Genomic DNA, 14,230 nt, shown 5'->3' with positions numbered 1-14,230 from the left:
TTTCGATTATAAGTACAACCCTACACTCTAATGATAAGTTTGTTTTTTCTATTGAACTAAAAAAAAAATATTAGATAGAAATACTGTTTTTGGCAAAACAACGCTTGCCGGACAGCTAGTATACATATATATTTGAAGCATAGCTGACCTATCAATGGTCCGGCTTTCGTTAATCCTTCTGTTGTTGTTGTAGCGATAAGGGCACTCCCCGAAGGCCTTGGGAAGTGTTATCGATGTTGATGGTCCCTTGCCGGATGCAGATCCGGTACGTTCCGGTACCAAGCATAACCATCTCGGGAACGATTTGTTATGACCACATGCAAGGCCATTACACCCTCCCACCCCCTAGATCCATGAGGAGTTAGAGGTCGCCAGCCTCGGCTGTTAATGAAACAGGATTCGCCACGGATAGGTGAGGTTGACAATTGGGTTGGAGAAGCTATATATTTCGCTGGCAACCCCTTGAATCTATTTGGTATTTTAGACGGCTCTTACGACAGGTATACCTACCGCGGGTATATTCTAACCCCCTAGCCCGCTGGGGGCGGTTAATCCTTAGGAACTCCCGCGGTAAACATACCTTTCGTAAGAAGGGATTTTAATCCACAGACCAAGAAAGTTTGTCTTAGTCGTATGAAATCGCTCCCGAGATAGTCGGGGTAGTACCTTAATGGTGTTAATATACGGAACGTACCGGATCAATATCCCACAAATCACCATCATAGATAATACTCTCCAAAGTCCTCCGGAATTATTCCTATCGCTGCAAAAAGAAAAAGAAGACTAAGGCCGGCACGACTCACTCTGGCTAGATGGTTTCGCAGGCTTTACTAGCGGTACCACCCTTACATGTTCCTATTATACATGAATGGAAAATGAGAAAAAGGGACAGTTTGAACACCTGCGTTAAATATGCTATGAGAAAAGGTGTTCAACATCGGCATGGCTATGCCGTCTTGGCAGGGGTTTCTCCTATTGATTGTCTTCGTGAAACCCCGTGTTCGTGATGGTGGTGGGAGCAACGTTGTCTCTGTGTTTTTGGGCCCGTCTCAGGGCACATAGTGTGACCTTGTCGACTGAAGGATGCGTTATAAATTGGCGGCAGCCAGTCGTTATATTTGTTCAGGTTTGAAAAGACCTCCGCGGTTGACCAGAGCTAACCAGCATCATTAGAGGGTTTATGAAATCGGAATCTTTGACTCACTATTGACTATTGACTCACTATTCTGGGGTTATAAGACATCCCGGGGCGACTGAAGGATGCGTTATAAATTGGTGGCAGCCAGTCGTTATATTTGTTCAGGTTTGAAAAGACCTCCGCGGTTGACCAGAGCTAACCAGCATCATTAGAGGGTTTATGAAATCGGAATCTTTGACTCACTATTGACTATTGACTCACTATTCTGGGGTTATAAGACATCCCGGGGCAGATTTGAGTGCAGTAACTTGGCAAGCCTGCAACCTTCGTCAGTTTGTTTTTTAGGTCAAGCGTTTCTTTATCTTTTCCCGAGGCTGCCGGCGGGCGGCTCGAGGATTTTTTGCGGCTTTGCAGTGCTTTGAGGTAAGAGTGTTGTCGAATGTGACACCTAAGATCTGTGAGTGACTGACAGTCTGTAGCGGAAGGCCGTCGAGATGAGCGTCCAATATTTGCGTATGTTTCTTCCACGTCGTAAACATGATTGCCGTGGACATGGTCGGCAAGAGTGTCAGATCGCGTGAAGTGAATAATCCAGAAAGGCTGGGAGCTGTTTTGGAAAACAGTTCGCCAATTGAAGGGCCAGGTGCTTACGATGAAGATGCCACGCGAGCTTTGACAATTTCCTACGACTCTAATGAGGGCGTCTCCATTCGCTACGTCGTATCATCTATATTTTCTGCAAGGTCCTTTCCTTGGCAGAGGTGATAGATTGCCTTAGATTCGCCGAGGACTATGAGGTTTTCGACAGTGAGTAGCGCACTTATTTTAGGGCGATATCCGATACGGTTGTTGTGGTTGTAGCAGTGCTTCGCAACATCCAATGCGTGCGACTACACCTGGTCCAAGTAAACTTGCAGTTTCAACAGAGGTGGACCAGATAAAGAGGTGTTGTTGTTGTAGCAGGTGTTAGAGGCGTTTGTTCCACACCGCAGTTGAAAAGATGGTTGGTGTCATGTGGAGACTCGTTGAAAGCTGGACATGCTTTATGTATGTCGGGGTTGATTCTGGGCTCGTAAGAGTTTAACCTGTTACGGTATCCAGATCGATGTTGAGTTGGTGTGACGCGCGTCTCCCCAGGGAGATTGCTTTTCTCTAATGCCATCGACGTGAATGTCCAATATGGTCGACATTTGCTTTGTACATGTTGTAAATAAGGTCGCCGATGATTTGCTCGGTGACAATATCAGGTTTCGCGACCCGAAAAAACTGGAGAGGTCCGGTGTTATTTCATTACATAGCTTATCGATGGGTGGGCCGGGACCTGTAGCCATTATCGTGCAGTCATCGGCATAGAATACAATGGTAACTCCTTCTGGTGGCGAATGTAGCTTCGATATGTAGAATCAGATGTCTGTTGGGATGCCCAGGTTTCTGGGTATTCAACAGGAACTGTTTGGTTAACATTTTATTTCTCTCCCTTATGGGGAGTATTCTTGCCTCATTATGTAGATGGTGTTCTGGGGACATAAGAAGACAACCCGTGGCGGTTCTGAGGATAGTATTTTGGCAGGCCAGTAGCTTCTTCTCGTGAATAGTCTTTAGGCTGGGCGACCATATCGGGGGCGCGTAGCATGCAATCGGTGGCCAATTGCTTTGTAAATGGTAATGAGCGTTTCCTTATCTATTTATCATCAAGTACTGCCAGCAAGAGATTTGGGGATTTAATTACGGCTCTGGATTTTCGGTATGTTATGTATGAAACGAGATGGCAGCGCCACGACAATAAATTATTTATATATACATCTGGCAACTGTGTTGCCAGAACATTCTTTATCTTCTTCATTACTTTTTTATCTTTCAATTGATATACTTTGTCGCATTAACTTTAAGATGTAACAATTAACCTATTTCATTAATTAAATAAACACTCATATATAAAAGTGGTGTCAGAAGTGTATTTTAAAAATGAGCTTTACCCAACTGTGTTGCCAGAACATTCTTTATCTTCTTCATTACTTTTTTATCTTTCAATTGATATACTTTGACCCATTAACTTTAAAATGTGACAATTAACTTATTTCATTAATTAAATAAACACTCATATATAAAAGTGGTGTCAGAAGTGTATTTTAAAAATGAGCCTTACACCGGAGGATTTAAAAACATTGTTGGATGCGCTAGCAGGAGCAATCCGAGGAGCTGTGGAGGAGGCTGCACAGAATGCTGCGGCAAATACAAACGTAACTCATTCGGTGTCGCCCAAACCGCCATCGTTTAGTATTACGGTATTACAGAAGATAAATCCTCAGTACAGGATTATTTCACACGTGTAGATTGGGCATTACAGTTGAGCAAGGTTCCAGAAGCGGAACAGCACAAGTTCGTACGTGTACACATGGGGGCAGAGCTTAATACAGCGCTAAAAATTCTTATTAGCCCAAAAACACCAGACTCGCTCAACTACAGCGAAATAAAAAATATCTTGATTTGCCATTTTAATGGCTGTAGGAATAAGTATGCAGAAAGTATAAAGTTCCGGCATAACAAACAAGAAAAGGGAGAGCCGATTTGCAAGTTCGCACTTCGGTTAAGAGAAGCGGCTGTACACTGTGAGTATGGAGAATTCTTAGATAGAATGCTACTAGAGCAATTGTTGTATGGCGTAGAATCACGAGTTATTTGTAATGAAGTTATTGCAAAGAAACCAAAAAATTTTGCTGAAGCTTACGAAAATGCGCATACAATCGAATTAACACAAAACGCCACAACAGACCTAAAGTGCACAGAGGTGATACAAACAAGCGAGCCAACGTATAAACTGGGATACGCACCAGTTAAAACAAAAATAAATACAAATTTGAAAAACTCGAGTGGCAAAGAACCGATGCAGAGGGAAAAAGAGAAAGGGTCCAATTGTTACGGATGTGGGGGGCAGTACCTTAGAGAATACTGCAAATTTAATAATTCCAAATGCTTTGCATGTGGAAGAGTGGGCCACATCGCCAAAGTGTGCAAGACCAAATTAGATCAGATTTCAGAGGATGAATGTGAATCTGTTCAAAAACTAAACAGTATTAATGCATGCAATGCAGTAGATAGAAAAATGATTCCTATATATATAGATGGGAAACAAATTCAGATGGAATTAGATACGGGTGCACCATGTGCAGTAATGAATTGCAAAACGTTGCGTCCAATTAAACCAAATTTTAGGTTGTTAAAGACAGATCGACGATTTACAAGCTATACGGGCCACAAAGTGAACTTCATTGGACGGGTCGTAGTAGCTGCGACAATTGGGAAAACTTCACGACGACTTAATTTGTATGTCGTTCAAGGAGATTGTGATACACTTTGCGGCCGAGAATGGATATCGCAATTCGCACGAGAAATAAACTTCACTGAATTGTTTTCATCGTCTAACCGAATCAATACTATAAATTCAACAGCACCAAAACTATCAATAAACCAACAAACGCGACTGCAACATCTCATTACACATTTTGAGGACATCTTCAGTACGACAGCTGGGAAGTTGAGTGGGCCACCTGCAAAAGTAAAGCTCAAAGCTGGAGCAACACCAGTTTTCGCGCGAGAGCGCGCGTTGTACCGATGGCATGGTGCTCAGAGAGGAGTATGCCCAGGAAATAGATCGTAAAATTCAGTCAGGTTTTTACAAGAGAGTGGAGCATTCAGAATGGGCCTCAACAACACACGTAGTAGCAAAAAAGAATGCGGGTATTCGCATTACCGGTAATTATAAGCCCACTGTCAATCCAAAAATGATCATCGACGAACACCCGATTCCAAAAGCAGAAGATTTGTTTAATAAAATGAAAAACGCTACAATATTTGGTCACTTAGATATAACGGATGCATATACGCATTTAACAATTGACGAGCAGTTTGCGCATGTATTGACATTAAATACAGTGACGCATGGGTTAATACGACATACTCGTTCGGTATATGGAGCAGCAAATATTCCAGCTATCTGGCAAAAAAAATGGAGACTGTGTTACAGGGAGTCCCAAATGTTTTAAATTTTTTTGATGGTATCTTGGTATTTGCTGAAAACTTCGAGCAGCTACTGAGAGTTTTGGAAACGACACTAAATCGCATTAAATCACATGGTTTGCATTTGAACAAGTTAAAGTGTGTCTTTGCGACACCATCGGTGGAGTTCCTTGGCCACCGCATCGACGAACAGGGCGTACATAAATCCGAAAAACACATTGAAGCGGTACTAAACGCTCCCAAGCCAACGACTTTCGAAAAGTTACAGCTGTTTTTAGGAAAAACCACATATTATAGCGCATTTATTCCAGATTTGGCCACAAGTGCACGGCCATTGCAGGATATGCTGAAAAGAGAGACATTTTATTGGACTAAGGAGGCAAACGCAGCGTTTGTCCTATTGAAAGAGACGTTGGTTTGACCTCAAGTGTTGATGCCATACGACCCAACACTACCTGTACTACTGGCAACAGACGCGAGTCCAACAGGACTAGGAGCCGTGCTTTCACACCGTTTAGAGAACGGAACCGAACGACCAATTGCATACGCAAGTCGAACATTTAATGCTACAGAACAACGCTATCCACAGATTGACAAAGAGGCATTGGCATTTGTGTGGGCGGTTCAGAAATTTTTCAAATATTTATACGCGCGTCATTGGACACTAATCACCGGTCATAAGCCATTGTCACAAATATTACAACCTGACAAATCGCTTCCAGTATTATGCATAAGTAGAATGGCGAAATACGCAGACTTTTTAAGCAGATTTAATTTCGAGGTAGTGTACAAGAACTCAAAGGCGAACGCGAAAGCCGACTATCTTTCACTCGCCCACTTTCGGCCACCGAAATCATTACAAATTAAGCAGTTGCAGCAGACAGCCATGACGAATCTAGACGAATATGATGAGTTCGACCGCTTCATGATTCGCCAAATCAACCAATTACCACTAAGTTCAGAACACATAGCAGAGAGTCCAGAAAAGAGGAAGGAATGGGTAAAATAATTAAACTACTGGAAAGTGGCCAGTGCTTGAAAAGGGCAGGGTACAAATCCCCAGAAGTCAATTATAAGTTGTCCTCCGGATGTTTGACGTTCGAACATCGTGTTGTTATTCCACCAAAATATCGAAACAAACTGCTTGACAAATTACACACGGGGCATTTAGGAATTGTTAAGATGAAAGGGATTGCTCGCTCATTCATATACTGGCCGTGCATAGACAATGATATCGAGAATATTGCGAACCAATGTGATGCATGTGCAAGACAAGCAAACAAACCGGCAAAAAGTGAGGATCATCATTGGGAATACCCCAAGGGACCATGGGAACGTATTCATATCGACTATGCGGGACCTTTCGAGGGAGCGATGTTGCTGGTAATCTCGGACGCATACAGTAAGTGGTTAGAAGTGAGAGTTACTAAATCTATAACAGCAACGGCGACAATTGCGTTGTTGGACGAAGTGTTTGCGACTTACGGCGTGCCGCCAACTGTCGTTTCTGATAATAGAACAAATTTAACTTCTGCAGAATTTAACAACTTTATGACAGCAGTTGGTGTTAAATATCACAAATATTCAGCGCCGTATCACCCAGCAACTAACGGACAAGCAGAGCGTAGCGTACAAACAGTCAAGAAAGCACTGAAAGCGATGGGTACTTCGAAGAGTTCATTAAAGACAAATTTGAATACATTTTTGAGGCAATATAAAAACGCACCGCATGCAACCACAGGGTCATCACCAGCACTATTATTTATGGGGTTGCGCACAAGGTTGAATCTGATTCGACCAGAGGAAATTTCAAAGAAGGTAGAAGAGAAGCAATACGTAAAGTCCAAGAAAACTATTAGAGTTTGAACCAAATCAAAATGTTTACTTTTTGTCTGGAAATCCACGAATTTGCAAGTGGCTCAGGGGAACCATAAACGCACGTCTAGGTGATCTGCACTATGAAATACTCTTCAACGGGGAAAGTGTAAAACGGCATGTGGACCAAATACGCAAAGCCCCGGTTGGACCTGATAAAACAGCTCGGGAAGTTGATTATTACAAGGCGAGGCTGTCAACCAAAGACAACACTAATGAAACCGAGGCATCAGCTGAAGTAGATAGCGCTGAAGCAATAACGCAACCAGTGGTTACTGAAACGGCGCAAAACGAATCGTGGGGATCGGAAGATTTTGAAGGCTTTGCTTCGGCCAATAATACAATAGAGCAAAATCCTACATCGACACCGCATACAACACCCGAAACAAGTAGGATACCTCAAATTCCACGGCGATCAACCAGACAGAGAAGGGCACCTGTCGGATACTCACCTTAGCCCTTGCAGAGGAGGAAAAATGTTATGTATGAAACGATATAGCAGCGCCACGACATTAAATTATTTATATATACATCTGGCAACTGTGTTGCCAGAACATTCTTTATCTTCTTCTTTATTACTTTTTTATCTTTCAATTGATATACTTTGACGCATTAACTTTAAAATATAACAATTAACTTATTTCATTAATTAAATAAACACTCATATATAAAACGGTACAATTTCGGCTGCATGCTCACCAAAATGTAGATCCTGATCAAACGTCATATCCAAGATGTTGGGGTGTAAGACAGTCGGTAGCGTACTGCAATAGGCGTGGATATTCAAAATGGTCGACATTTGTGACGTCCATATTGTAAATAAGGTCGCCGGTGATAATGTCAGGGTTTCGCTAGGTGCAAAAACTGGAGAGATCAGGGAGGTAGCCGTTTATTTTGTTGCAAAGCTCATCGATCTCTGGGCCTGGGCCTGTGGCCATTATTGTGCAGTTATCGACGTAGGAAACGATAGTCACTCCTTCTAGTGGTGAAGGTAGCTTCGATATGTAGAAGTTAAGCAGAAGTGGGGATAGGACACCACACTGTGGCACCCCTTGTTTAATTCTTCTTGGTTTTGACGTTGCGTTTCTAAATTGCACCGATGCCTGCCGACCACCCAGATAATTTTTCGGTTCACCTTTCAAGACTTGGGGTAAGAGTATACCCTTCCAGGTCTTGCAGTAACGTGCCATGGTTGACCGTATCAAAAGCTTTTGATAGGTCTATCGCAACGAGTACTGTTCTATGATGGGGGTTTTGATTTAAACCGCAATTTATCTGGGTGCTAATGCTGTGGTTGTGCTATGCAGTTTTCTAAAGCCATGCTGATGACAGGCTAGTTGCAAATTTGCTTTGAAATAGGGGAGCAAAATGGCTTCAACTGTCTTGGCTACGCCGATAGAAGAGTTATCGGGCGATATAAATCTCGTATGTTAGCTGGTTTCCCAGGCTTTAGTAGTGGGACCACCTTGGCCATTTTCAATTTTTCGGGGATGACAAAGTGGACAGAGACAGGTTGAAGACACGTGCTAAATATTTGAAACCGTTTTTTCCTAGGCTTTTAAGCATCGGCATGGCTATGCCGTCTGGGCCCACTGCTTTAGATGGTTTAGCTTGACCGATGGCATCCTCAACCATTTTGGCGGTGATGGTAATTGAGGACGCACTGAATTTATGTTTATGTGCGTGTCTGTTGGCCCTCCGTCTAACTTTGTCAACCGTAGAATGCATTATATATTGTCGGCAAAAAGCGATCGCGCATTTTTTCGCATCCGACAGCACTTTATCGCCAAAGGCGATGGAAATTTTGTCATTGTGCTTGGACGGATTGTTGTTGTTGTAGCGACAAGGTTGCTCCCCGAAGGCTTTGGGGAGTGTTATCGATGTGATGGTCCTTTGCCGGATACAGATCCGGTACGCTCCTGTACTATAGCACCATTAAGGTGCTAGCCCGACCATCTCGGGAACGATTTATGTGGCCACATTAAACCTTCAGACCATACCCTCCCTCCCCACCCCAAGTTCCATGAGGAGCTTGGGGTCGCCAGAGGCTCTTCTGTTCGTGAAACAGGATTCGCCGCGGATAGGTGAGGTTGACAATTGGGTTTGGAGAAGCTATATATTGCGCTGGCAAACTGAAGGGTTGCGCTACACAGCCCCTTGAATCTGGTATTTCAGTCGCCTCTTACGACAGGCATACCTCCCGCGGGTATATTCTGATCCCCTAACCCGCTGGGGGGCTTGGACGGATTCGATAGGGACTTTAGGGTGGACCAAAGCTTACCCACACCGGCAGAGAGGTTACAACTACTTAGATGATCCTCCCATTTCGCCCGCTTGTGTTCATCCACAAGCAATCTGATGCTTGGGTTTATATCCCTTATTTGAGGGTCGCCGGGATCGAGCTGTCTTACACGTCACGTTCTCTCGCTAAATTTGCGGCCTCCGCGGGAAAATGAGGCCAAATTTCGGGAATTATTCCAGCGGGAATAATGCGAGCCGAGGCGGATTCAATGACCTTGCGGAAAGCACGCTCTCCTTGGCGAGCATCAGTCGGGATAGGGAGGGCAGCAAAGCGGCTGTCTGTAAAAGATTTGTATTTATGAAAGTTGTTGTGGCTTGCTGAGCAGCAGAGCTGCTGGAAAGTAGTGGGGACGCTAAGGCGTAGACTACGGGACGCCCTTGGGCGTGAACAGCAAGAATGCACAAAAGATTTATAGAAGTTACGAGGACGTCTGTTTTTGGGATCTGCTGCTGGAAGGTAGTGGGAGCGCTAAGGCGTAGACTACGGGACGCCCTTGGGCGTGAACAGCAAGGAGGCACAAAAGATTTATAAAAGTTACGAGGACGTCTGGATTTGGGATCTAGCCCAGAACCTGTCCTATGCAACCATCCATTGACCGTCCTAAAAAGATTATTTTCCGGCAAACGCAACAAATCCATTTCTGAGGGCCGGGGTCAGGAGACGGACCGGGTTGGGTTCGATACCTTCCCGGAGCAGGAGAGTATGGCGCAGACCCGCTGCAAGGAGCTGCTGGGAGGATGGCAATTTGTAGTAGGGACACAACAAATTAAATAGGGTTACATTGAAAAGACAGTCCTTGGTCGGGAAAAGTCCCGAGTCGCTCCGGTACATGGAACCGACTGCCTTGGGAAGCGGTCATGAGTAGTAGTACACATTTATTAAGATTAAAGCTTTCAATATAAAAATTCGGATTCGGCCGAACCACAAAAAAAGGCGAATATAAAAGTTTGTAGTTCTTATTATTAGGTTTCGATGCACTGCGACCTTCATTTACATCTCTCGTGCTTCAGTTTTTAGTTTCATTTGTTTGAAATAAAATGTGATATATCGGCTATATTACGGCGTTTATCGAGCAAAGCACTTAAATACCTACTACATATGTATGTCTAATCAAATAAAAAATGTTAACGGAAATTGTGTAGTTCAAAATTTTATAGACTCTATGATATAAAGTAGTGAAAATTATCATCAAAGATGTAAGGGCAATAGTTCTCAATCCTCCGTTAGGGCTGTTGCTCATAGCTAAGTACTTGCTTTCGTCCTGCACATCCTGCGCCACACAAGACTATATCGGCATATATTAAATGTTCTCTATTACTGATTAACGTCTTTATATTATCAAGAGTGGCCATAACTGCACGTTCAATGATTGGTGTATCAAAACATATCTTCCGACAAGCACAAAGTGGTGATTCTGCTAGAATATCAAGCAACAACCAAGGCACGGTAGCCGCTGAATAAGGTACTTTATTTTGACAAACAGTGCGCGCTGCTGAAAGCCACAGTGGCGGAGCACTATGGACATTGTGTTCTCCACTGATACGATGATCCATTTTCATGCCAAATTCATTACCCCAGACATCCAAGACAAGTATACGCATCAGATTAAAATCGGAAGGTAATGAGGAAAGTAAATTTGAAGCGATATACAAGTTTCTCAGATTACGTAAACGCCGAAACCCAAATGGAACACGTTTAATTTTGTTATGACTTAATTTCAGGCCAACCAGTTGCTCTAGGCGTATGAGATCATGTGGAAAATATGTTAATTCGTTGTTGGACAAATCTAATTCGCGCAATGATTTTTGGATTTGTTTACCACGCAACCAATCCCATTCGTTGGCAGTGCCCAGCTGATTGTTGTTGATGGCAAAAGAAACCAGCGATAGGCGACCCATTTCACGTGGCACCTAAAAATGAATGGATATTTTAGGTATGAAGAAAAATTATACTAAAATAATTCTCACTTTGTTTATTTGATTATCGCTTAAATCGAGCACCGTTAGATTCCTCAATGAGCAAATATCAAATGTAATTTTGAGCAATTGTATATTAGCAATTTTTAACGATTTCAATGTTCGTGGAAAGCCTTTAATGGGATAGTCGCCCCGTCGCACAATAGTCATTTTTTCTTGCGGCTGGGACCGTTGTGGTATTGCCGTGGCGGCAGCAATGTTCAGTCTTAAATTCATCGAATCCTTGCCTTCCAAGCCCAGCTTGATAGTGTGTAGGAATCCTTTCAATTGTATTGGATCGCAATTGATCATGAGGTTGATTGGTGGTTCTTTAAAACCAATTGTCACTTTGCCATCACGTAAAAATTTCGAGAATATTTTCTCAATATTATTTGTTACTTTGAAACGTTCACCCACTTTGTTTTGTGGCGTAAAGTGCATGATTTCCAATTGCCTTATGTTTTTGCCATCTGCATCTTTTGCGGAATTATTGTAGCCCACGGCCAAAGTTGATTTCACGTAGCGCAGGGAGCGATTGCGCTGTGTTTGTCGATCCTGCACCACTGTCTCACAAAGGATTTTCATTTTAAAGTTGATTTATATGGACATAAATTATATTATTCTAATTAATTGTATCCTTTTCCCAAATAAATAGAAGTACCCAAATTGCCAATGCCATTTAAAGTTTACATTAGCTCTCAAACTGTGTGTCCAATATTAGCAGTAGATGTGGATTCGATACGATTTTTTGGAGAATCGATTTTTTCGATTCGATTCTCAAAAAAATCGAGTAAATCGAGCTGAAGAAAAGATGATTGCTGCTCAACTTATGCTGCAACAATCACAAAAATTGTATAGGATGTCTTGTTTTGATTTCGAATTCAAAACACACTGCGAGCATTTTCTATCATTGTGAATGATAACTAAGTGTGATATCTTCTGCATATACGTCAAAATTCCAAAGTGATTGGATCACCTGATTTGTATTTGACTATCGCTGTCTCATTCTGTATCTCTTTCTATCACCCGCTGAAGATAGGCGCTGCCATATTGAACACACTCCTGTCAAAACGCTAAAAAGTATCCATATTGAACATCCTGTCAGGCATTTGACAGATAAGATATCATGTTTTCTATTAGCAATATAAGAGTATTACCAAAGAGGATAAATACAATAAGAGCCGTCACTCGTTATTTTGTGGCGAGTATCTCGCTGGAAATTGAAAAAATGTATGCCGAATGTTTTCTGAGAGGGATATTTTTAATTGTCTCGCATTTATCCATGCCGTGTAGGCCCTTGTGCAACTGTGATTTTTGGAAAGAGAATTAAATAATTAATTAAATACAGTTGAGAAATAAACACAAATACCCCACGAAAATCTCAGTATACATCGAGTAAATGCCAAAAAAATAACGAATGACGGCTCTTATTGTATTTATCCTCTTTGGTATTACATATATGCCCTAAATAAAGGTTCTGAATGAACCTACGACGCGGCATGTAGCGACAAAATATTCCTTGCATGTATTCTTATGGAGCCATGCACACCTAGCGACAGTCGTACGACACGACACGACCAAGTAATACGTAAGCAAAGAGCAACAAAAGGTTTGAATGGCACTGACAAATGTGACAGTTCTGTTAAATTCCTCTACACGACACAAGAATTCTGTTAAAATTAAAACAGAATTCTTGTGCGGAAAGCAGAATGTACTACTGCCCGCAAAATTGCTACCAAATCCGTCCCGCGTCCCTGAAATGATTGAATGATACACTCTGGACGATTGTTGCAATCCGATTTTACAAAACCGAAAATTTTCTATTATAGCTTTATGTTGATACAGATTTGCTTTATTTAAGATTTAAGCATACATGTTTTACAGCGCTTTTCCTTTCAGAATAAATACAACTACTACCACATACTCACAATCACAATATTTGCATGTTTAAATACTTATTTTTTATTTTTTATTAAATGCATTATCATATCATTGCTGAAGTGATCAAACATGCCACATTGCTATGGAAAAATATTTAAACTCAAGACACTACTCATCAGATCAGTTTCAAGTGTGCCTTGTGCCTAAATATACCTGCTCAGTTTGTACCAAAAAGAAATACATGCCTCTTGGGATGTGTTGCATAAAGATCATGCCGCAATCGGGACCATCTAAATCATTACGCCGACAAATAATTTTCTGAACGAATCAATACACCAGATGGACAGTCATTTTCACCGGGTTTAAACATTGAAATCTTCGCATGCTCTTCCAGGGGTTCAGAGTATTTGCGTACCACATCATTGAGACCAAGATCCAATTCATAGAATGCAGTGTTTGCTGTGAACGTTGAGCAGCATCGCCTGAAAAGCAAAGTGTATTTAAGAATTTGCAGAAAACGTTCTTAAATTAAATTTATAAATTTAACACACAAAACCCAAAATAAGCTCAAATGGTCAGCTACATTTCAGGTGAAGTATTTGCAAAATCGCCTATTGCAATTTTTCGACTAACAGGAACAGGTGCAAGGTTGCGGTTGCAACAAGTATTTGAGATTTATGCTTTTTTATTTGATTTGATACATCAACTTGCGGCGGCGCAGTACAATTTTGACATTTGTCATGGAATTTACAAAAACAATTTTTTATATTTGTAGAGAAGGCTGGCTGCCACCTCACCCTAGTTCCGCCATGGGCGGACTCGTCCAATGAGAAATGAGAGAAATATGAGAAAAAATAACTGTGAATCCCCATGGTTGCTTTCAAATTTCAAAGAAATTTCAACGACCGTCTCATTATTCGATTAATTGATTTCAATTCGGTCGGTCGATTTTGAGATTTAGTTAGTTAAAAGTTTAGTTAAAAAAAAATGCCGAAAATTCGGAAGTGTCGCATTCTCGCTTGTACTTCGGATAGTACAAAAAAACGTAACATTTTTTTCGTT

The 14,230-nt window shown here is 41.9% G+C and overlaps 1 protein-coding gene across 1 annotated transcript; it reads right to left on the bottom strand.

Moving 5' to 3' along the window:
* Positions 1-10,379: 10,379 nt before the first annotated feature.
* Positions 10,380-12,002, bottom strand: Lrr47 (Leucine-rich repeat 47). The gene is made up of 2 exons (XM_067769797.1): positions 11,300-12,002; positions 10,380-11,242 (listed from the first exon to the last, which is right to left on the bottom strand). Exons 1-2 carry the CDS (start codon positions 11,870-11,872, stop codon positions 10,556-10,558), a joined length of 1,260 nt encoding a protein of 419 aa, XP_067625898.1. The 5' UTR covers positions 11,873-12,002; the 3' UTR covers positions 10,380-10,555.
* Positions 12,003-14,230: the final 2,228 nt, after the last annotated feature.

The sequence above is a fragment of the Eurosta solidaginis genome, chromosome 2, assembly GCF_040869045.1.
Source record: "Eurosta solidaginis isolate ZX-2024a chromosome 2, ASM4086904v1, whole genome shotgun sequence".
NCBI classification, from domain to species: domain Eukaryota; kingdom Metazoa; phylum Arthropoda; class Insecta; order Diptera; family Tephritidae; genus Eurosta; species Eurosta solidaginis.
This window is presented reverse-complemented; position numbering and strand designations above follow the sequence as displayed.